This window comes from Drosophila arizonae, chromosome 5 (genome assembly GCF_054131065.1).
Source record: "Drosophila arizonae isolate 15081-1271.41 chromosome 5, UAZ_ARI_1.0, whole genome shotgun sequence".
Taxonomy (NCBI): Eukaryota; Metazoa; Arthropoda; class Insecta; order Diptera; family Drosophilidae; genus Drosophila; species Drosophila arizonae.
The window spans coordinates 13,675,570-13,700,241 of record NC_142925.1 but is presented as its reverse complement, the minus strand read 5'-3'; the positions used below and the strand labels follow the sequence as shown (position 1 = coordinate 13,700,241).

General features: G+C 38.3%; 1 protein-coding gene across 2 annotated transcripts; it reads left to right on the top strand.

The window, feature by feature from the left end:
• Positions 1 to 23,143: 23,143 nt before the first annotated feature.
• On the top strand, positions 23,144 to 24,560 carry RpS11 (ribosomal protein S11). Of its 2 annotated transcripts, none has more exons than XM_018012236.2 (4): positions 23,144 to 23,243; positions 23,741 to 23,866; positions 23,948 to 24,153; positions 24,354 to 24,560. In XM_018012236.2, the coding sequence occupies exons 1-4, from the start codon at positions 23,232 to 23,234 to the stop codon at positions 24,475 to 24,477; spliced, it is 468 nt and encodes a 155-aa protein (XP_017867725.1). In that variant the 5' UTR covers positions 23,144 to 23,231; the 3' UTR covers positions 24,478 to 24,560. The 2 variants fall into 2 exon arrangements, with proteins under 2 accessions (XP_017867725.1, XP_089328565.1); XM_089472439.1 differs by lacking the exon at positions 23,741 to 23,866 and adding an exon at positions 23,498 to 23,620 and having other exon boundaries at positions 23,217 to 23,243.
• The last annotated feature ends 112 nt before the right edge of the window (positions 24,561 to 24,672 follow it).

Sequence of the window (24,672 nt, the reverse complement as noted above, 5' to 3'; positions counted from 1 at the left end):
TCAAAAATCTGCAACTAAATGCCGTCATAAATTACAGCCAGCTGTCAAAAATCACAATTGTTGTTTTGTTGTTGCTGCCATTGTTACAGTTGTTATTGTTGTTGTTAGCCAGGCAACGCATGCAAACAATGAGAGTGAGAGAATGCTAAAAATAAACTTGAAAACTTAATTAAACTTTTCTCTTTTTTTTTTTTTTTTTTTAAACAGAACAATAACGTCAGAGCGGGATGCCAGACAGAGCTAACGGTAAGCATGTATGTGTGTGTGAATGTGTGTATAAGGCAGCCACATAGTGTTGGTGTTGGGGTTGGTGTTGAGGCTGAGGACTTGGCATTTACCGTTTATGCAATTTGCCAGCTATTTTGCACCTTGCAATGTGAGAATGTTTTTTAATTAACACACAGCTTGAGGTGTAGCTTATACACAGATATGTCTTTATACGTATACATATATATACAGAGTACGCCCGCTCTCGTTCGCCATTTGCTAATGAATAAGTTAATTTTATCCTGCCCTCACAAGTGTTGTTTATGTGGCCAATGCCTGTCACGCGTTTAAAGCCCTCAAAGTGGTCATTAGAGACTTTGCTTCACTTTGTATATACTGTAATTTAAAAACACGCATACACACACACATACACACACAGACAGAACAGCCATTCAGCGACAGCAGTGTGTGCTGCACTGCGTATACTTAATATTTATATATATAGGCAAAAGCTTCTCAGTCACGTACCACAATAGTTGAGCGCTAACTATATACACCTATATACAAACCCACACACACATAGAGCGTCGTGTAAATGCAAATTAAGTACAAAAAAAGGCAGGGGGCGTAACGGTGGGGCGTAACTGGGGCAAAGTGTTGGAAGTTACGTAAGCCCCAAATCCATTAGTTGAAGCAGCTAAATTAAAATAAAAAGCCAGCCATGCAGCTAAGCCAGGAGCTCGAGCGGGCAGATGGAGAGACGACGAGGTACGGGCTGGACTTAAAGTTAGGGGAGGCAACGTAGAAGCAGGAGGAGCATTGCTAGCTGCGTCGCTGCGTCGCTGTTGCGTCGACAAGTGCTGCGGTTGCTGCAACTTTGCAACTGCTGCGTTGTTTGCATTTCACTTTTACCATCTCACTTACAACTGAGCAAATATTTAGCCAAAGCATTTCACCGGACACGAGAAAAAATAAATCGAGCTCGAAAAAGTGCTAAACTTTGTTGAATAAGCAGCATCTGCTTAAGCACAAATTCTATATATGTATGTATAGATAGCAAGGGGCGACATTTTCATTATGTTTGCATTGAGAGTGTATAAATATATTGAGTTACAGAGAATTTTGTTTATTCTTGTTCGGATTGCAATGCAAATTCAGTTTGAATTGGATTTACTTAAAAAAAAATATCTGTAAGCAAGATATATATAGATACCGATAAATATATTTTAAAAATATATTCAACTTCCTGAAAATATTTTATTTTCATTAAAATATGCATCAGGAAATTTCTTTTCATAATATATTCTCATCATATATTTATGAGCCCACTTAAAACAAATGCGTAGCGATAAAAAAAAAAGGTTTCCCTTGTAAATCCCTTTGAACAAATTGCCGAGCCATCAATAAATTAAGTCAGGTTTTTGCATCTCAAGCATGACAAATGCCTTTTCGTATTTTATTTGAGAAATGTCAACCCAGAGCCTAGGCCACAAATTGGGATTATGCAGAGCGCATGAGAGAAGACAACCCAGAAGACAGAGACAGAGACATGTAAAGAATATGAGAGAGAGAATGAAATGTAAATAAAGTAACAAAACCCTAAACAAATTTATATCACAAAATAAACGAAATTAAAAAAAAAGAAAATAAATTTACTTTTATAGTTATTATAGTTCAGTCTGTTTTCATGCCGGCTCAAGCCAACTGATAAGCTGTCAGACCAAAAATGAAACGAAACTGCAATGGAAATAAGCAGCAACAGCAGCTGAGCTGCTGACAGTTGAGCTCTGTCCTCAGTTACCACTAATTGGCATACATATTTGGGGCACTGTAAAGCAATCAAGCAAATAACTGGCAGGAAATCTCTGAGAAATCTCTCGCTTGATAGCAATTTGTATGCGCTCGTAAAAGAATGTGTGAGAGGGTAGACTTTTAATTAAAATTGTTCGGTCTTTTATTTAAATTTCATTTGTTTCTTTGCCAAACTCGAAATGGTATAAATTCTATATAGTTTAAAATGAAGAAAAAAGCTGTGGTATATTATTTCTGCACAAACAAGAGTTATGTTAACTTAACATAAAAATGTTAAAGTTCTTTCTACTTGTCATTTCCTACATATGTATTTTCTGTTAAATGCAAAGCAAACTAAATTCAGCTTACATTACATACTCTGCTGTTAACAGCCTGTTTTCTGTTAATATTCAACAGACTACTAAGACTGCTTAAACTAAACGTTAACAGTCACTATTATTCATAAATAATTAATAATTACCTCGCTCTGTTTGCTAGTTCTACAATCGGCACATCACATGCCAGATACCCTATAAAAAATGTCGCTCGCGCTAACATTTGCATTTCTGCGCTGGCAAATGTTAAATTGTATGCAACACATACATGGCAAATGGCAACGTGACGGGAGCGAACAGCTACTGGCAGCAAATAAATTTCACACTCAGCCTGGCTCACCCGCCTGGGCTACACCTGCCCCACACCTGTACTACCCAGCTGCTACAGTTGCTCGCTCGCCTTCCGCTTCAGTGTCAGTGTGTCAAGCAGCGTGCGATGTGGAATAATTTGCAAAATGTCATTATTAGTTTGGATTTTGCGCAACAGCAGCTGCCAAGTAGAAGTAGAAGAGGAAGAGAGCACAAGCGTTCACAGGACGTTCGAGCACGTTTCCTTGCTCCTGTTGGCGTTGTTGCTGTTGCTGCTGCTGCTTGGTCCTGTATTCAGTCGCGCTGATAAGCAACCCACGGCACCTCCCACTCGTATATCATCATCAAGGCTGTGGCAAAAGCTTATTTTGTGGCCCATTGTTGCTTTTTATTGTCTACCTGCAGGACACGTAATTCGCTTCCTCTTCCACCTCCGGCTCCTCGCTCTGATTCGACTCTGTCTTCGTCTCCTGCATAAGCAAACAGAAAGATTGCCTTTTGCTTAACCCCCAGATGCTATAACAACTAAAGCGAAATATTAAGCAGCCAATGCTCCAAATGAAATTAACATATATCTCCCAAGCACACACACAAATATACACAGATATATCTATATAGAGCCTAATAAAATCGGCCGACAGGTGGGCTAAGCCATATGATGGATTGAACCTCAAACAATTGGAAAAAATGTAAACGAAATGCAAAAATACCATAAAAAAAAGAAGAAAAAGATAACGGAAAATTGTATTTTAAGACGAATAAACTTAATTCCGAAGCTTTGCAAGGTCTTTACGAAGGCTCAACCGCCCATATAATATTGGCATGAAAGCCTTATTGAGCCTGAACTAAGTTGATTGCGATCTCAGTAGATTATAATAATAAATAAGCAGAAATTAATTTAAGGCGTTCAGTACATAAATTGATGAACTCAAATCTTAGCTTTCTTGATTTGATTTTCAATTTAAATCTCATTCTAAAATCGATAACAATGTTATCGATTGCACAACTTGCTAAGCATATCACAAAACTGATTACCCAAATTTAAGTCGTCGGCTACACTTGGTACTTAATCGTTCCTGTCTGAATCAGAAAATTAGATCTGCGAATCTAAGAATCACGTTTGCAACTTCTAATAAAAACTCAAATATCGCTGAGCCAACAAAGCCTGCACAGCTCGTAAACCCAACTCGTACGTATGGAGGAAAAACTGTTTATTGCTATACAACACTGGCAATAACTCATGATGTGGCAAACGTGCTGTGGCTTATGCGGCTGCCCGTTCTTATTGTCGCACCCAAAAGGCACGTCTTTACGGCCACCTGGTCAATCGAGCAGATGATTGAGTGCACGAAAATTAAATTACACAAGATACTTAATGCCAAGCTGAGCTAGATAACAGTCAGTCAGTCAGTCAGTCAACAAGTCAAGCAGTCAAGCAGTCAGTCAGTCAGTCAGTCATTCAACTAGAAGTTCATCATTAAATGACGAAAGGTAGTTGGGGAGCTCCGTCAACTTTGGCATCTAATAAAGCTTATGGAGCGCAAAATTGGATTTGCATACATTATTGGTTAACACAAGTGGAAAGCGAGGAAATAAGCCCAAGTCACATGGAAAATGGAACAGATACACAGACACACAAACACACACACACCTACACAAGGAGACGCTAGCTCAGCAGCAGCAGCAGTTCAGTAATGCGTTAATGGAAAATGCTTTTCCATTTGACTCTTAACTTACAGTGGTCGAAATAGGCTCGAAAGAGCAAAGCTGCAGAAAATTTTGATAGATTGACTGGCAGTGTTGTAAAGACGTAATGTAAGACGATTGCTTTGCGATAGTGTTGCACAATTTACTGAATTCAATTACAGCAGAGATCATATTGTATTTATAGCAGTTTTTTACTTTATGCAAAATTTATTTAATTATTTAATTATTTTTATATTAAAATATTATTTTTTTAATTTTTATACTTTTTATTTTTTATTTATGTTATATATTTCTTAGCTATTAAAAAAAATTTGTTTATCATAAATTGTAATTTATATTTAAATTTAAGCCCATCGTCGACTACTGTCCGTATGGGAGGGACATTTTGCATGTGGGCGCTTGTTTTGGGTTGTATTCTGGGCGTGTGTTTATATTTGATTGCCGTAAATGCGATTAAGTTGAGCTTCAACTTCAAAAAGCAACTAAATTTGATTGCCAGCTGTTAACCAGCAGTAGCAACAGCACAACTGCCACGCCCAGTCCTTTAATAAGACGCCCAGGCTTACGCCTGAAACATAAATCTCCAAGGTGCAGTTCCATGGCTCATGGGGGCGTCATAAATTAAATGAAACGCTGCAGCACGAATAAAAATGAGAAATGCACACACACACAGAAGTGAGCTTTGCACACCCACACACACACACATGTGTGTGTGCTGCATTTTAATGTTCTGCGTGCGGTTTGTGGGCCTAGCAGAGCAAGCGGAAAGGTCAACGCGACGCATTCTGCGGCCTCTGGCTGCATGTGATCCTGCGGTCAGCGCAGCTGCTTGTTAGCGACACTGAGCCCACAATTTGTTGCAGTCAGCCAGGCGGGCAGGATAACCATAATAAAAACATATATATATAAGGATATTATCCTTAAACATATAAATTACGCGCCGCCATACCAAAAACTGACTCTTCTAATGAATTATAGTTGGCTTGAAAGCCAAATGACCCACTCTATAGCATATAGTACAGTTCGCAAATAAAGAAATATTTGTATATACATACATATGCCTCCTCTATACATTTCTGTGACACATTAGGCTTTAATGAATGCCATAATATAATCCATTTCAATTACCCTAAACAAATGTTTGCTCAGAAATTAAATATGCTATTCATTATGATTTACCTAACGAAAATGGGGCTGTTTTATTTTTCTTTACTTTGTTTATTTGTACGGCTGGCAAGCTTCCTTTTTTTCTCCTTTTTGTTTGCATAAGAATAGCCCTATAGTATTATATAAATTGCAGGTAATAACAAACAATAACAAATGAAGTGTGCCTAACAACAATTGGACTTTTATCAATAAAGTGGGCGAATCATAGCTAGGAAATAACTGTTTACTGTTGTATTCTTGACGTTCTGTTCGCGAGATCAAACGGAAGAGATCGTATTCAATCACTCTCGCTCTCGCTCAGCTCTAGAGTTTTCGTTTCTTTTCGTGTTTAGCTGAACTATTCGTGTGACGCTCTTTTAACGAACATCGTTGAGGGAGCGATACGATACGATTTATATGCACATGCAGACTCTCAAATCACGTAAGTTATTCATGTGTTTAGCGAGCAGAATCCACTCATACATACCAATACATATACCAGTGACCTCTTTCTCTATTTAGCTCAAAAAAAAGGGTTTCTGTTCGACCGCGGATGAGCTCGTTGAGGAACCGAAGCATTCGACTGCTCTCAGAGTATTTTTCACAGAGTATGACTGAAGAAAACCTATGGACCTATGGATTTGCAGTCATCAACAATCATTTCTGAATTAAGCAACATTTCGTTTTGTTAAATATATATATATAATTTATAAAAAAAAAAAAAAAAAAAAAAAAAAAAAAAAAAAAAAAAACAGAATTGACTATAATTATGCGACATTTTCCAGCTCATATTTTATTCTTCAGGCTATCTTAAAAGATTTTTTGTTGAAGTTTCATAGGGGTTTATCGTATCAGCAAAGGCAAATAAAACTAAATGTACTTCTAAATACCCATATCATAATTTCAAGTATTCCTTATCGCTTCAATTGATATTAATTATTGAGAATTAAATAAATCTAATTAATTAAAAGTCATTAATTATTTTGCCTTGAATATTTAAAAATAATAATTACCCTTTATAACTAGGTCAGTTTCAAGTGCAAATAAATTTGTATTACAGTTTTCAGCTTTGCATAAGTATTTGTAGCAGAGAGATATGAATATAAGTAAATTTGTGCAGGTTCTTTGCAAAAGCGTTTTTACCCCCACAGAACTGTCATCAAACTAATTAAATGCCTGGACAATTACAAGGCAATTGAGTTATGCAATTTGCATAAATAAAGCAGACAGCAATAAAAGAGAGAGAGAGAGAGAGAAGAAGAGAGAAAGAGAGAGGGTGTGACTGGGTATGGCAGTCTCCATTAGGGAACGCTTCTGTGGAAATGTCACTGATCCAATTAAGGCCGAGATGAAATCTGCGCCACGTGGCGTATGAGCAATGCCTTATTAAATGCGCCAGAAACGCGCAGTCAAATATAAAATATTTCTTTCTTTTTTAATTTAACAACAAATTCATATATACACGTGTGTGTATGTGTGTGTGTGTGTGTGCGTATAAAGAAATATGTAAATGAAATTCACTAAACGAATTTTCTTGTAAAACGGTCACACCCAGTGGGTGGGCGTGGCAGTTTGAAGCGAAATGCCAATGCGAACTGTGGGCGGTCAACGATGGCGACACATTTTGTTATACACACATACATACATACACACAGACATACATACATATATATGTGTGTATACATATATATTTTTGCATACAATGGAGCCCAGCACTTGACAGCCGCAGGCGACAGGCGCAATATATATTTCAGAGAGTACAACGCGTTCACTTGGCTTTTCTTTTTGTGTTTTGCCAACAAAGGCAGGGCGCTCTGAAGGGTGGGCTGTTTGAGCTATAAATCAATTGACAGAGCAGAAAAAATTGCAGAAAATTACTTGGTATTTACAAAGCCAAAGTCGAGGAAGGCAACGGGTTGAACTGCCCGCCTCTCCAACAGTCCAACTGTCCAGCCGTACGGCTGTCCGGCTGGGCCACGCCCATTGTCCAATAGCCGTCACAAGTGCAACAAGTTGGCTCGGTTTATTTCTTTTTTAGTCCCATCTAACATCAATGACACTCAAGGACAGCCGCATTGTTGGCCATAATTACACATGTACCATCTTTGAGTGGGTGTGAGTGTGTGAGTGTGGGTGTGTGTGTACGAGTGGCACATGTCGTATGAGTAATAAGTGCCAGAGTCACACATACGCACGGTGGAACAAGTTGCACATAATATAAAATAATAATATAATAAAATATAAATAATAATAATAAATAGAAAATTGTATTAATTAAATACGTAATAATACTCTTAACTAATAAATTAATTTAAAAAAATTTAGAAAAAATAATAAAATTAGTAGTTTTTTAATTCTATTACAAAAGAATGGATTTTTGTAAATAACTTTCTATATGTAACTGATAAAAAAGTTTTGTTAAATGAATAAATGTTTTAAATAGTTGATTTACTATTAAATTAAAGAGCTTATCATCAATTATATCATTACGCCCAAAATTAAAATCATATCAAATAAAGCAAGTATGTAATTTCATTTCACTGCCTTTTAATTCATTTAATTAAATCTTATTTAATTTAATTAAAAATACTATAATGCTGTAAAATTAGTTATGCTAGAGTCAGACAAAACCCAATTACCGCTCTACTACTGGGCTGACTGTGGTATAAACAGTGGCATATTGGCTTGCATTAACGTTGTCATGCCAATTAAGTTCCATCCCACTGTGCCACATCAATCGCACCACGTGGGTTCAAACTGTCAACAGCAAACAGGCAAAATGCTTTTATATGAACTAAGAGCCTGACTGAATGACTGCCTGGCTGCCTGCCCGCCTGCCCCACAATTGCGTCAAGCTGTGCGCTTTGATGGAGCGGGACTGTGGGAGAGAGTGTGCTGTATGCATGTAATTATTGTGTCAACTGAGGTGTAGGTGTGTGTGTGTGTGTGTGTGTGTGTGTGTGTGTGTAGCAAAAGCCAAAAGGCCTTGTGCAGGTCCTGTGCCACAGCCAGAGCCAAAGACAGTTGTTTATAGCTTGAACTAGACTCATAATTGCATTGTTGCCAGTGTAATTACTGGCAAACATGCAGTTAATTAAAATCATTAAAATGCCTTTGAGCCAAAAACGTCGAAGGACAGAGAACAGACGGCAGCAGCTGCTGTCAACTATGTAGCTGAAAGGGCCAATAGAGCTCTGGGCGCATGGAATGTGGGCCCAGCCCGAAGGCCTGTCGACTGCTTTAATTTCCGACACACGCCAGCCAATCCTTATGCATATATAGGTATGCAAGATAGTCTCATTTATATGTACATATAGCTCTTCTTCTTTGTACCTGTGCATATGTCTAAATGTAATCTAAACGAAGCGCTAATACTCTTGCAAAAGAATCAATAACAGTATTATTGTCATTCTCGTTCTCAGACTTATGATTGTCATAATCATTGTCATTATCATTATGACTATTATTATTTATATAATCATTATATTTATTGCCATTGTCATTATCATTATCATTATCATTATCATTATCATTATCATTATCATTATCATTATCATAATAATTTATATTGTAAAATATTGCATATCATTCTATATAAAAAGAAAACTCAGACTGCGAAAACTCTCAAAGTAGATAATAAAAGACGTTCATCAAGAACAATTTAGTTGAGCTGTAGATTTAACTGGCTGCCTTAATGTGTAACTGTTATACTGTTATACCATTATACCATTAATATAAATCAGTGCCAGGCAGCGACTCCCAGAGGTTGGGCACCTAATCTAATCCACCCGCAGCAACATCTGTAATTTTGCCCTTTTTTTCTCGTCCTGATGACTGTGTCTGGGACGTTTTGTAGTTGCTGCGATTGCCATATTAGCGAGCTAATAGAATTATTTTGATTAATGCTTTCCCACTGCAAATGCCGGGGTGGACAAATGATTGAAGTTCGCCTGTTAAAGCGACATTTGCAGTCGACACGGCAGAATCATGTAAATGTCATTCAAGCATATACAATAAATCAATTCCGAGAACTTGTTAGCGCAAACAATTGACATGGAAAGCCAGTTAGAGAGCATAATGTCGCCTTTTTCCATTGATTAATATTAAATCAAATACAATCAAGGTCGAACAGACTGACAAAATGTCAAGCAATGGCGCAGAAACGCGTTGCTGGAGACATTTAAGAGCGCTTACGAGTACTTGGCGGCAGTTTAACTAGTGAAGATGGAGATAGGGTCACCCTAAAAACCAGAGTGCATAGAAATTTTGAAAATATTATAAAAACGGAATAGAAAGGTAAAAGAAAGAAGGCCAAATATGTTTAAGCATTTAGTAATAGCTATGGTCACCCTAAAATAAAATGAGCATAGATAAGTATGCAAATTGTTAATGAATATTACATATGGAAAAATATAATTTACTTGGTTTAACAACACTGAATAAAACTAGAGAGTAAAGCTAAGGTAACTTAAATTGTGCTATGCGGCTCTGTCCAAGTTGTAAGAAGATTGAAGAAGCTATGCTCTTCCTCTCTCTCTCTTTCTCCCTCTCTCTCTGTCTCTCTCTCTCTCTCTTTCTTATGAACGTCAACTTAGAACAACACTCATACTACATTTTACACTACTCGCATAGCTACATTTCAACAATCAATCAGAGTTAAAAGTTTTCACATTTTGTTTATTTTAGCCATCGTATAGGGCAACTGAAAGTCTGCGCTTAGCTTTCCAGTGTTGACTAATGTGAAAACTATTGCAATATCGTTACGACTCGCAACATTAAGGCGTACTGCCATCGCAGGCACACGAAATCTAACGTATAAAACATGTTGAATGAATGCTGATGAGCAGACATTACCAATGGTTAAAGTTGATTATAAATACAATGTCGTATTCATGGCCAGCTCCCATAATTAATGAGTTTAGTCTGCCGAAAGGAGGGCCGCACCGACAATGGATAGGGCCAAGACGAAGGCGTCGAGGCATCAAGGCATCGAGGCGTGGCATTGCCGTTGCCATTGTTTCGGCGTCTGTTTCTGCAGCTGTTATATTATTCAAACGTTTGCGCACGTGCTAGAAATTGTTCATGTCCTTGGACCCGATAGCAGAGCCTTCGCTCTGTTAACCGTTAAGACAGTGGGGCTATATACATACATATATATGTATGTATATACATATAAATCCATAGATACCAGCAGTACGAGGATGGCAATCAAATATGTACTGAATCTGTTGATTGAAATACACGCTGGATGGCTGCGTCTGGGATGCGTACGCAATTAAAATTTTACGACCACTGAATATGAAAAGGTGCTATATCATTTTTAAGTGTTCACTACCCTCAGCACCCTCCACTCACTCAATTTTAATTGTCGAATAAATGTTGTGGAAATAATTTGGCACCGAAAAGCATAAAGGGAGCGCCAAGCTGAAGATAAGAGCAATGCGTGAGCGAAATGTGCAACGTAAGCAGAGTAATAAAGGAAATAGACGTGAAACAAGTGATAAAACCGAGAGTGTGTATTACATACAGAGTGCTCGACTAGGAGATAATCTATGTGTACTTATTGGAGAAATGCGTTGATAAGCCAAACTTACAATAGATAAATTCTGTTTGATTTGTATCGATTTCATGGAACTTGATAACGTTTATCGATTTATCGATCCTAGCCCTTTCTCTTTCTCTTTCCCCCTCCCCCTTTCTATTTTATTAATTTCAATATACCCTATTTACGCACTCTCAATAGTAGAGACCTCAACTTTTCCAAGAGTAAGTGATGAAAGGGAATCTTGGTAGGAGATAAAACATTACGGGATAATGAAACGAATCATGGTAGGAGATGTTGTGTTAGATCTGGGACGTGCCTCTCGGACAGCAAGTAATAAATAATAAAGGGACAAACGTAATTGAAGAGATGAATAAAATGAACAAGAGATGGGTGTAGTAGGCAGCAGAAAGTGAGTGAAGGCTATATAACTGAAGACACTGCAGAGAGCTTAGCTATGAAGCCCTATGAAGTAGCTCAAAAAATATAAATCCAAGTTGAAAATCAATTTATATACAAAAGATGAATAAATAGAGGAGCATAATTGCTGCAAATAGTAAATCATAGTTATTCACAAAGAAAAAAATTTATTTAAAATACTTATCAATATTGAATTTCCATTATTGCAAGAAATGCATTTCTGAAATAAATGCTTGGGCAGTTAGGATTTAACTCTTGGTCTACTATGGCGACTCAACTGATTTTAGCTTTTAAAACAGTTAAAATTTTGAGTGCTCTACTGTTCCACTGACAAAACTTTTCTTTTTGATAGATATCCATTTTTTATGAGAAGAATTCTTTGTTAGTTTTAAACAAAGCCATGTGCGACTTCGCACCTCACACACATTATTTTTATTTCAAAAACAGCAGCTCCTAATCAGAGAGCAAGGATCATCAAAACTGTCCCGGGAGGATCATAAAAGAAAAACAAGATGAACAAACAAAACACGTATAAAGTGAAAAATAAAGCCACATTTATGGGACTCGCGGGTCTCTGGGAAGGAGGCGCTCAGCTGGGAGGCTGTGCGAGCATGAAAATGGCTTTCATATTTGTTAGCCTGGCTAAATTGATGGCAAACAGAATTTGGGGCAGCTGCTCCTTTTGCTCGGCTCGTTTTTTGTTGTGGCCATGTGGTCGGTGTTGCCGAAATGAAGGGAAGCTTTTAGCAGATACTTTACGCAAATCTCAAGAGAAAACATTGCCGCACTATGCGAGCTGTCGAAGGAGCGACAAACAGCAGGCAGCAGGGAGCAAGAGGCAGGGAGCAGGCAATGAGCTGAGTGACGGGCGGGCATCATTAAAAGTTAAAAAGGATTTTCAACGGATTTGCGAGTTTTTCGACTGCGCGCTAAACACAAACAGAAGCCATCAATTTGCATAGAAGCGTTCCACAAAAAATATTTGCAGCAGCAAATTTAAGCGCACAAAAGCATGCAGCACAAAGAGCTACAAGAGAAGAAAAAAAAAATACAGCTACAGCAGATACCCTTTACGTAGAGTGGAATCGGAGTGGGGTGTATACTCAAGGCAAATGAATTGGGATTGAATTTCAAGGTGACTCAATATATACATAATGCAGACTATGGAAAGAATAATTTCTATAATGAAGACTGACAATCGATAGCAATCGATAAGTAATGCAGAAAAAATGCAGAATAAAAAATATACACAAAAATGCATGAGGAGCATCATATCCAAACAATAATTAAGTGACATAGCAGAGCTAATTAATGTTAGTTATCGATAAGCATAGATATCGGGAGGATTGAAGAAGAAGCTGAGCAAACGGATTTGAGGTATGTGCATTAGCTAAGAGAAGCAATTAATTGAAATTACCCACCTTAAATTAACTAATTTCAATTTACTAAAATATTTATCAGATAATTAATAAGTCGAATCGACATTTATCGATCTTAAAGAAATATAGACACAAAATTCTCGAATGATATATAAGCTATACAACGGAGCTATGCTATCTCATTCTTTATTAGGAGAAATGCGAGGGTCGTTTCAATAAAAGTCAATATATTATATTGAAAAAACTTCTGTCTCTCTGGGAATTCAGATTTCGCCAAATGCATTTTCCGTGTCGGGCAGCCAATCCACTCTCTTGTCTTGCCCATTCACCTTGGGTATAGAGCATTCAAATAAAGAACTGAGCTCGAGACTTGGCGACTGTCAAGTAGTCGCATAGTTGTCGTACCCCAGTGCCACTCGACGGCCTGCCAGTTTGCCCACCTGCCCATCTAACCACCCGCCCACCTGCCTGCACCTTCTACATCCTGGCAGGCGACGTCGTCGTCGTTGTCCTTGAGTTGTGCTTTGGCATTTGGCTTTGTTTTGCTTAAACTTGGGCCATGGATTAGCTAAATGCAGCCGTGAGTCCGTCGGTGTCAGCTAAGCCTTGCCACGCCCCTACAACCTTTCCATATACTTTTCCATTTTGCTGCACCCTTCAAGCTAAATATTTCGCCTTCTTGAGTTTTTATGAGCTGCTCAACTTGGCTTTTTTTTCGCTTACTTACACCTGGTGTTTACCTTCTATTTACCTGCACGCGCTGGTTCTCTCTCCCTCTCATTCTCGCACTCTCTCTCGCTCTCGCTTTCTGTTTCTGTTTTTGTCGTTCTCAAGCTCTGCCCGTAACTATGAGTGCCATCTGTGCTCTTTTAATGCAGATTTCTTGATTCTCATCAAGTTAAGCTCAAATTGCATTCGCTAGTTGAGCTAATTAAAGCCCAGCACAATTTTAGAACATTTTACAACACTGCATTTATGATGAGCCACATTTTTGTATACTTTACTTGTGCTGTTATACTTTATATTGTTAAGCGGGTTATATAGTTTTGTTTAGAACGGGGCTATGCCTATGAAGTAATATTATAGCAATATAATAAATTCTTGATTGAGGTTGACAGCCAAGCTAATTTATGTAAGCTTGACAGATTCCGAAAGTACATATATGTATTAGTATATTCCTTATCAGATCAATGGTGTAATCTAATCAGGTCTATTTGTCAGTCAGTCTGTCAGACTTTCAGGCTGTCTGTGAGTCAGTCAATCTGCCATTTCGCCTGTCCGTCAGTCTGTCGTTCTGTCAGTCAGTTGGCCTGTCCGTCAGTTTGTTTGTCTGTCAGTCTGTCTGTCAGCCTGTCTGACAGTCTGTCTGTCGTTCTGTCAGTCAGTTTGCCTGTCCGTCAGTATGTTTGTCTGTCAGTCAGTCTGTCTGTCAGTCTGTCTGTCTGTCTGTCAGTCTGTCAGTCTGTCAGTCTGTATGTCAGTCTGTCAGTCTGTATGTCAGTCTGTCTGTCAGTCTGTCTGTCTGTCAGTCTGTGTGTTAGTATGTGTGTTAGTCTGTCTGTCAGTCTGTCTGTCTGTCAGTCTGTATGTCACTCTGTCTGTCTGTCAGTCTGTATGTCACTCTGTCTGTCTGTCAGTCTGTATATCAGTCTGTCTGTCGTTCTGTCAGTCTATATAATCACACATCTAATATATTCAATCAATTGAAGGCAAGAAGAAGAGCAGAGAGAGAGACAGAGCCGAGGCAGAGCTGAAAGAGAGATCTTAAGTTGTATATGTGTGCAGGAGAAGCTGCAGAAACCACTCAATCATCAGCCGACCAATCAGAGCCGTTTGTGCAGCTACTGCTGCACACATATGCAAGTTTACATTTACTCTCCAGCTGATCTTCGGGTCTTCAGGTCGAGAGTTCAGCTCGTGTTCGGTCGAGAGTCTTGCTGTTCTATATAAGGAGAGCCGGTTGAAGCGCTTCTTCAGTCGTATTTCTAATTTCTTGGTGGTCAGTCGTTTCGTCTCATCCCGTCCCGTTCCGCTCAGTGCCATGCCGTGCCATTCTTCTTCTATTCTGCTGTGCTTTGGCAAGTATTTGATTAGTTAAGAATAATATTAATATTATATTTATAATTTTAATGAATTATTTAAAGAAAATATATAATAATAATTGTGATTATAAGTTAATATGTTGACAATCATTAAGTAAATACTCACTGGATTTATTGACACTAAGTTAATCATAATTAGGTGCACGCTCATTTAGTAAATGTGATTTCATAAACTATTTAGTAGCTTGTTGCTGGATTATGGGTATATTTTAGTCAGTCAAGCTCGGCGCTTGCTCGCGCTCTTATTTCCACTTAGGCTTCTACTCTAACGCTGGCTTGTTAAAATTTAGCTGTATTTTTAGTAATTTATAGTAAGGTATATAATTTGTATAAATTAACTAGAAAACATAATAAAAAGCTATTTACATAGCCAAACTCTGTTAGCGTGTGTTTGTGTGTGAGTGTTTGGCTGTTTGGCTGTTGGAGCCCAAACATAAAGCAGAAAGCGGAAAGGAAGTGCAGCCATTTCTGGGCCCCCATCCTGTGGCAGCGACAGCCCACGAACATCCGCCGCTCGAGGCCAGAAGTTGTAAAGTTTTTTCGCAAGTGAATGAATAAAAGCGCCAGGATGTGGACGGAACATTTGACCGGAGCGGAAGGAGTAGAGCAGGACCAGAACGAGAGCAGAGCAGAGCTGAGCAGAGCTGAGCAGCGTTGCAGCTGCATTTGCAGTCAAAGTTGCAATTGCAGTTTGCCAATTTCTATTTGCTGCTTACAGATAGCCTAATGGGTCAATAGATTTTCGCAGACTCGAAACCCTTCGACTTGGCGCTGACCAACAAATCAAATAGCGGAAAAGTTTTATTTTGCAAGTTTTCTTTATGGTTCCGGACCCGCATCCGGTTTAGCGCGCCGTCTTGGGGCCCATAAATAAGCTTGCAAATTGCATGCTTGGCTGGCTCCGTTGGCGCATCCGCCCCCAAATTCCCCAAACCTCAATTCCACAGAACGGACAGCCCACTAAAATTGATGACTTTTCTAGCTAGCCAGATAGTTGTTGTTATGTTGTTGTTGTTGCTGTTGTAATAAATTTAATGTAACTCGCGTTTAAGCATTAATTAATTCATTAACAACCCATTGAGCTTTGTCCTTGCGCATTATTCCAGCCTATTGGCTACCAAGTATTTCTGATTTTTGACCATAATGAGCCCCAAATTTAGCGGGGCCTGTGGCCCATCAAATTGAAATTGTGTGTAATTGCTGGGAAATTCTGTTTGCCACAAAATGGATTTCATTTACAGCAACTGCAACAACTACGCCACGTTGGACAGTTGGTCTGGGCACAGCATTAATGTAACCAGAAATGGACTCTATATTTTAATAGAATTTATTTTGTATTCTCTAATTTGTAATTTGATTATTGCAATTGAATTTCTATGCACATCAGCTGAATGAACTTATAGAAATGAAGTAAAGACCTTAGCATAAAAGTTCTTGTGAAGAACAGAAAGAGAGAGAGATTTAACAATGATTAATTAATTCATTTTTTTATTTGCAAATAAGTTTATTTATATTTTATGACCATTTAATTTGTTTTAAATTATTTAAGAAATAATATATTATTTTTATATTTGCAATATATTTTTGTTACCTTAATTTATTAATCTTAAAAAAATCATAACTCTAGAAATTATTAAAATATTAATTATTAGAGATTTTCATAATTATTTAATAAATATTGTCTACATTTAAAACAAAATCGTTTAAAAATTTAATTTTTAATGTAAAAAAAAAATAAACTGGTCCAATCGTATATAAGTTCGTAAAATATATAATTCTAGTAATTTTTTTAAGTAAAAATAATGGAATTTTTAAATGAGTGTGTTTAATATTTTGCAGCTTTAATCTGCATTCATTTAACTTCGTTTAAGCTGTTTTCCTTTGAGTACAATACTTTTACTGTACAAGAAATTAAATTTGCCTGCCAGCTATTTCTGGGATTCCTATCCACATTCACTTAACGAGCATTTCCTTTGGCTTTAAGCAAGATGCTAAGACCAGGAACCACAGCAAAGCCCCAGCCACAGCCCCAGCCACAGCCACAGCCACACACTTTGAGTACTGTGCGGTATGTGAAATCCATTTGTATCTTTTATGCGTAACATTGTCAGAGCAAACAAATAGTCGGCATGTGCTCAATTGCGAACAATAATAAACATTATTATGACTATGTTCGGGCACTTTATATGGGACTGACTCTCTTAGGGTCTCTTAGGGCCTGGCCATTTGAGTGCCGCGTTTCAGCTTCTCAGCTGAGCTCAACTGCACGGCTCTCTGCTAAGCCGGACGGAGGAGCATTTGGCATAAAGTTTCATGACGCTAAGTGGATGATTATTTGCGATTACACGGCCAGCAGGCAATGGGAGCCACAGCAAATCCTTGAAGCGAAGGACACGACGACCAGCACACATGGTTGCCTCTGTGGGCGCTATAGAGAGTGTGTGTGTGTGTGTGTGCTGCTGTGCGTGTGTGTAATTTAATGAAGGTAGCTGCAGAATGAGTCGAGCAGGAGCTGTAGAGCGAAACCAAAGCCAATACAAATATGCGGGCCACTGCGCACCAAAGCAATCGTCCTTCCTTCCCGCATTTTAACTACTGCGGACCAGCAGCGTGGCCAGGCCATGATTATGTGCTAATGGGCAGAGCACGCGTTTTTATATTGATCGCCAAATTGGCTGCTAACAATTGATATATGGCAGCCAATTGGCAATTGCGAAACATGCATTACTCAACTGCCAGCGCCCATGGTACGGAGCAGGGCCAAAAGCTTGCTCATAAATGCAACTCGTAAATCTTGTCTCTTTTTTCTTCTATTATTTTTTTCTCGCATTTTGTAAATTTCGGGTCGCATGACCAGCAGCCAAAGGAGCCAGAAACATCCATTTTGTGCCGCTGACGCAACGCGCAGTTGTCCCAAATAAACCAAATAAAGCTGCAGCATTTCACCACAAACGAAGTGAATTATAGGCATTCCGAATATTGATCGACGAGCACAATAAAGAAGTTTAACGCTCAAAAGTATGCTGTGCATATTTTAAATTAATATTCAAGCCAGTAACTACGTTACATATAAATGCATTAAAAATTTAATTAAAGGCATCAAGAATTTCAAGGCTTTCAAAATTTAACGGCAATTGCCACGCGATGTAATTTATTTGCAGTTAAGAGCATTAATCAACACTGTTCAAGCTTCAATCGCTTCGCATATAACAAACAAAGCCTCACAAATTGATTAATTATTTTTGGTTTTTAATGCACTTCGCTGGAGACTGGATGATGCATAAATTAAGCAAGACAAAACACCTGGCAAACAGTGCCGGCCTTAATTAGCAGCGAAGAAAATGGAAAGACGCACATACATATATGTACATCTATCCGTACGGTAGACATATTTAATTATGCTCAGATCGGCGACGCCAGCAACTGTTGGCAAGTAATTCGAATCGATTCTCTGCAAAAGACAAAGGATAGAAACAATACATACATACATATATATGCATGCATGTGTGTGCAGATATATGCAAGCTGTGTCTGCTGCTGGCCGAGGCTTCAACTTAAGAAATTAATGTGAGACTGCTTCTGGGTTTGCCACCGGCGCGAACCAATAAATTTTTCGGCAATGCGTCAAGTGAAGCTGGCAGGCCGACGGCAAGAGTAAGCGAGAAAGTAAACGAACATAGACCAAGAGCTTGGAGATGGACGAAACACAGCTTGGAATAAATATCGATATAAGCACGAGGATTCGATAACATATTAAAAGGAGAATGTGACAGAAATGAACGAAACTTGCAGTATTTTTAATAAAAGTAACAACAACTTTTCGTTAAGCTGCAACGAAAACGAGGCTCAAAAATGTCAAAATATCGGTACGAATTATCGATAATCTATGAACTCTGTTGCCAATAAGAAATAGACCAATTTGACACATAAATATCAAATTAAAGGTCTTCGATCATTATATTAACCAAATATAATATATTAATAAGAGCAACCATTATTATATTTGTAAATTTTGTCAAATTTAGACTATATGTTTTAGCTTCATCACAAATTTTCGCAGAAAAACACGACACGCTCACAACTCTAAGAAGTGCACTGACCAGCTGCTGCGACCTGAGTCGAGCCTGGAGCGGAAACGGAAGCCGTGCGCAAACAGAAGCAAAAGAAGTAAAACACAGCCGGAAACTTAAGTTCAGACAGCATGCCCAATATATAAGGTCCATGTGCGCCATGTTTCTCGCCAAAATAAAAAAAAGTCTTATTTGTCGGGCGCTAGAAGAAGCAGCAACAAAGCTGCCCGTTAGCTGTCCGTGCATAGAGAGTGGGCAAGAGCCTGTGGGACCTGAGCAGGTGTTTTGGGTCGCCGGATTTGTAGTAGGTGTTACAGCTAGTTGAGGAGTAAAAGTTTTCAATTAGCTGCTTGTTTGCTCTGCAGGCAGGCTTCATTAGCCAGTTGATTGATGAAAAGGCTCGCCTCGGTAAACATTTGGCGTTTATCAAGTGCCAAAATGTACTTAAGACACAAAGTTCCTAATGCTAAAAACGTATTTAGTAATTGGCTAAGAACTTGGCTAAGCGGCTTAATAAGACAGTTTCTTTTTTTCTAATTTAAAGATATTTATTATGGTAATTAAATGGTAAGAAGTGAAGCATTTTAATCTACAGTCAGAATTAATCTTCATTTTATCTATAATCAGTTCAAGCATGTCTACATCCATCGAAATTCGAATAGTTATATATCTCTTCCAATGCTCAGCTTCAGTTTATAATAATATTAGATAGAAACACACCATCATCCTGCTTAGCTAGGGTATTTAGGACATTTTCAATTCCTGGAAAAATGTTCTTATCTTGTTTTTCATTAGTAAAATTCGAAATCCATTTACTTATGTAAATAAGAAACGTTATTTGCTTTAGCTACCGCAGCTGTTGTCAGCTTTAACCGGAAATTGTGCCGAAAGACGTTTTTAAACAATTTCCGTTAAGCTTTAAACGTCAAAGCCAATTCAGTCGAAAGACGATAGATACTTGCATTGGGAATTGGGAATTGGGATTTTTGTGGCTGGTTTTTTTTTTTTCTCTCTGTCAGTGCCTGGTCTGGTATTTATTTGTATTAAGAAGAATGTTAAACAGAAATTAGCATAATTACAGCAGCAAACCCTTTACAAAAGGGCTGCAGGTTGGGCATGAGCGAAACTGGTTCGGGCCAAAGGGGTTCTCGGCATTGTCCCAAAAGTAGCTGCTAAATAATTTCGTTGTTTTTGTGTTGGGCGAACAGGGTATATTGGGTTTCATGTGACCTGCAGAAGAAAAATTGTGCCTCTACTTTAAGTACTATATATGCTTGATCAGAATCAGAAAAGGAGTCGATATTTTTATATATATATGTAATCTAGAGATGTGCATTTGAGAAATATTCCCCTAATTGATTTAAATCACATACATAATATTTATTTTAGCCCTTATTAAACTTCTGTTCATATTGTATATGTAGGTATATTACTTTGCTTTAATATTAATCGCCTTATGGGGTATCTCTCAGTCAGGCACTATCGCATCGCATTCAAGCACAATTTTCTGTTGTTTGTATCTCTGATAAAGGTAGAGGCCTCCCGCCTGTATTCGCACCAATTTATTTGTTGCCTGATGTTCCAGAGCTCGAGCCCAAACCCCGGGCCGAACCACAACCCAAAATACAGCAGCTGCTCATCAAAATTTTATGGCAAGGGGAGCTGTGGGTGGGCGGCCTCTTTTTTGTGAAGCAGCAAAAGTAAACGCAAACAAAGCATGCCAAAATTATCTCGGTCACTTTTCAAATGCACGCACACTTAGACAACGGAAAACCAGCAGATCCCCAGAAGCGGACGGAGTGGCAATGGGAATGGGAAAGGGATTGGGACTGAGCTGTGTGGGCGTGGCTAACCACTGAACACCCACATCCTTGACAGGGTCATTGGCTGGGCGCCATTTTAAGTTTTGCGAAAGACAGAGAGGAAGACAGAAAGTGAGAGAGAGAGAGCTGAGTGGAATGTTGACAACACTGTTTACCTAATGTACCGTTAAGCTGCACACTTAATGCCGTTATCATTCTCTTTTTCATACAGAGTTAAGGGAGTAGATCAGTGCATCAATACCCGCTTGCCTATATGAATATATTTCACAATTTTAAGTCTTCCCCTAACAAAAGTTTTGCACATCGATCAGAGTTTACCTTGTGAATTCATAGATCTCTGTAAACTCATCTTAATTTTGTTCCGCTCGAGTATTAGCCAGTCAGTCAAACCCGACTGCAAAATTCTTACTTGTTTTTGTTTTTGACATTGTCTCCATGAGGCATGGAAATTATTTTCTTAATTTACTTTGAAGTGTCTAAAAAAAACGAGAACATGTAAAAGGGCCTACATAAGTCGATTAACAGATACCTTATAATTTTTAACGGATTTAGCATGACAGATATATACAACAACAAAATATATGTATATATATTATATACATATATATATACATTATAAAATAGCATGTTCTCAAATGGTACACAGAGCATTGAGCTTATACCCGCGATGGTATACACAAGGGTATTTATTTTTATTACAAATTCCTTAACTCTCTAACTTCATCCTTTAGGAGAGAAATAGAAATATATTTATTTCCCTGCATGAGCGAGCATAGTAGCACCAGCAGCTGGTTCTTAAATCACGTCTGCCCCACGTCACGTCTGTCCAGATTGAATTTAAATCTCGTACGCATTTTGTACAATTTTCATTTGCCATGATTCACAAACTTTCGCCCATTAAACTTTTTTCATTTACTACAAAGTCCAATACGAACAACAACAATAACGATTAACATAAAAAAAAATATAATGAAAGTGAAAAAGTTGAGAGCTTTATTTTATATTATTGAAAAAATTCAGAGCTTTGCGTTGGTTATTCAAATTTAATCATGTGTGTTAGTTTTACCTGCAGTCAGATATGAGAAACATGATGGAAAACTAATAATAACAACAAAAAAAACTTAAAAGGAATTTCATTGCCTTTTGCAATGCAGCGAAATTTACCTTGCCAACGAGTAAGGTCGCTTGCAAAAATAAAAACCTTGACAGCAACTCATGCCACGCCCAACGCCCCATTCCAGCAATTTGTTGCGGGTTAAGGTCGAGCCTGGCTCACTGCCCATAATGTTATGCTGCAGACATTCGCACTAACAATGGCAATGAAATGCAGGCAGGCAGGCATGCAGGAAGGCTGGAAGGCAGGCAGGCTGGAAGGTCGACAGGAAGGCACGTTGGAAGGTGGATAGGCAACGCAAGGCAAGGCAGAAAAGGCTGGTATGCTGGCTGGCCTTCATCTGTGACGTTTAGCCGTAAACGGATTTATAGCGATGGCAGCGCATCTGTGTTCGCCTTGAAGCCTTTTGCACACAGGACATCGTTTCAAGGCAATCCCCTGCTTTGCTCTACTTGCACTTGTTTATGTTGTCATTATATTTAATCCGGCATATGACAAGAATTAATGCTGACGCAATTTTTAATTTTACTTGTTCACAGACACACGCACATAAACATATACATACATATGTGTATGCTTGTGTGGAGAGCAAACAATAAGCTGCAAAGTGAACGCACAAAAGATTTTTTCTTTTCTGTGAAAGCCACTCAAGTGGTTTTAAAGTGCTTTCAATGCATGTGGCGCGACTGTGTCTTAAAATCTTAGCTATGTGTGAAAATCAAAGTCAATGTCGACGTTCACAGAAGGTCAATAGCTTCGCAAATGTTGCGGCAGCAACAGCAAACATTTCACATAAAGGTTTCTAAAGCGCAGTGAAATCCAAGTAGTGTCCATATATATTGTCGTATAAGTTTTCAATAATATTTTGAATGTCGCGCCTATTCTAAATGCAGCCCTGGGTATCATATACGTTTTTTTTAATTTACTAAAACGATAAATTTAAACTCAAGCAAATATGGGAATATCCATATCGATATACAACCATTTGCACACTCGATAGTCAGAAAAGCGATGTCGTGACATTAAAAGTCACAGTGACTTATTAGAATGCCAGCTGGAATCAATACACAATAATAAACAATAAACCATTAAATGTATTAAATAACTCAACTTTACTTATTTCTTAGATTGAATAAATATTCTTGTAAAACAAATTCTCGTTTCAAATTTCACATTTCAGAGCACAAACATTCATCTCGTTACAGTAGCATTGCGATATGTATTCGCTTTTGAAATATCGCCCATCTCTATTTTGACGCGTGCTCTTTCTTTCCTCTTGCTCCAACATGGCTGATCAGGTAAGGCAGCAAAAATGTGTTCGAAATTAAATAAAATACGTCAGTTATAGCATTGCTATAAAACAAATTTAATGTGAAATGTGAAATATGGTGCATTGTGAGTTGAGCAATACATTTACTATATACCATTGATGGTATTGTTTGCCAAGAAGGAGAAGCAACAGCGAGTGAGGCTCACATTCAACCTAACCACACTTCTACGCATGCTGTTTACGCTGCTAAATACACTTGGAATTTGACTATTATTTTTGTAGCAAACAGAACGCGCATTTCGCAAGCAACACTCAGTGCCGACAATACGACGTAAGAGTGTCAATGGCAAGAAACGTCCTCGTTTCTATCGTCAAGTTGGGCTGGGCTTCAAAGTCCCACCCGAGGTAAGAGCTCCATAGCAAATTTAACTAATGTTGCGCCCCCTCGTTTTTCTTCCGTTCCATGCCCCACCTGCACGTTTGTGTACCCCGCAACCAATGTAACTTGTATGCCATGCTAAACAGAACGAGCGCGCCTTCCAAAAGCAGTTCGGTGTTAACCTAAACCGTAAGGTCAAGCCCGGCATCACCAAAAAGAAGGTGCTCCGCCGCTACCGTGATGTTGGTCTCGGTTTCAAAACCCCCCGTGAGGTAATGCATGTCAAACAAAAGAAATGCCCACTCTTAAAAGAAAAAAGTTGTTCATCTAATCAATTTTGTTTCTTCCCACAGGCCATCGATGGCACCTACATTGACAAAAAGTGCCCCTGGACCGGTGATGTGAGAATCCGTGGCCGCATTCTTACCGGTGTTGTGCGCAAAACTAAAATGCAACGTACTATTGTCATTCGTCGCGATTATCTGCACTTTGTGCGTAAATACAGTCGTTTTGAGAAACGTCATCGCAACATGAGCGTCCACTGCTCGCCCGCCTTCAGGTATATATACTCTACCCCATTGACATAACTACATATTACTTCTACTATGATGAAAAAATCATGACGGTCTTCATAAAACAAATTGCTGAAGAAACTTGACTCTTTTTACTAAACGTAAAAAACTGACAACTAATTATATCTGTAACTTACTGCCTTCTACTTCATTTGTTATATATTAATATATTTTTTTTTCCTTGCAGAGATGTGGAGCATGGCGATATCGTCACAATTGGCGAGTGCCGTCCTCTCTCAAAGACCGTGCGCTTCAACGTGTTGAAAGTCAGCAAGGGTCAGGGCGCCAAGAAGAGCTTCAAGAAGTTTTAAGTGAGGACAACCGCTATGGAAGAAAATAATATTTGTAGCACTATTCTTTTTGAATAAAACAAAAAAAAAAACTGTAAATTTAATTCTGTAACTTTGTAGTTCTATTCTTTCAGAATTTTCAGGAGGCGAGACCAACTTTTTCTTAAAAGGTGTGTATTAAGTAAATCTTTTGAAAAATGTGTATTTCTTTATTAT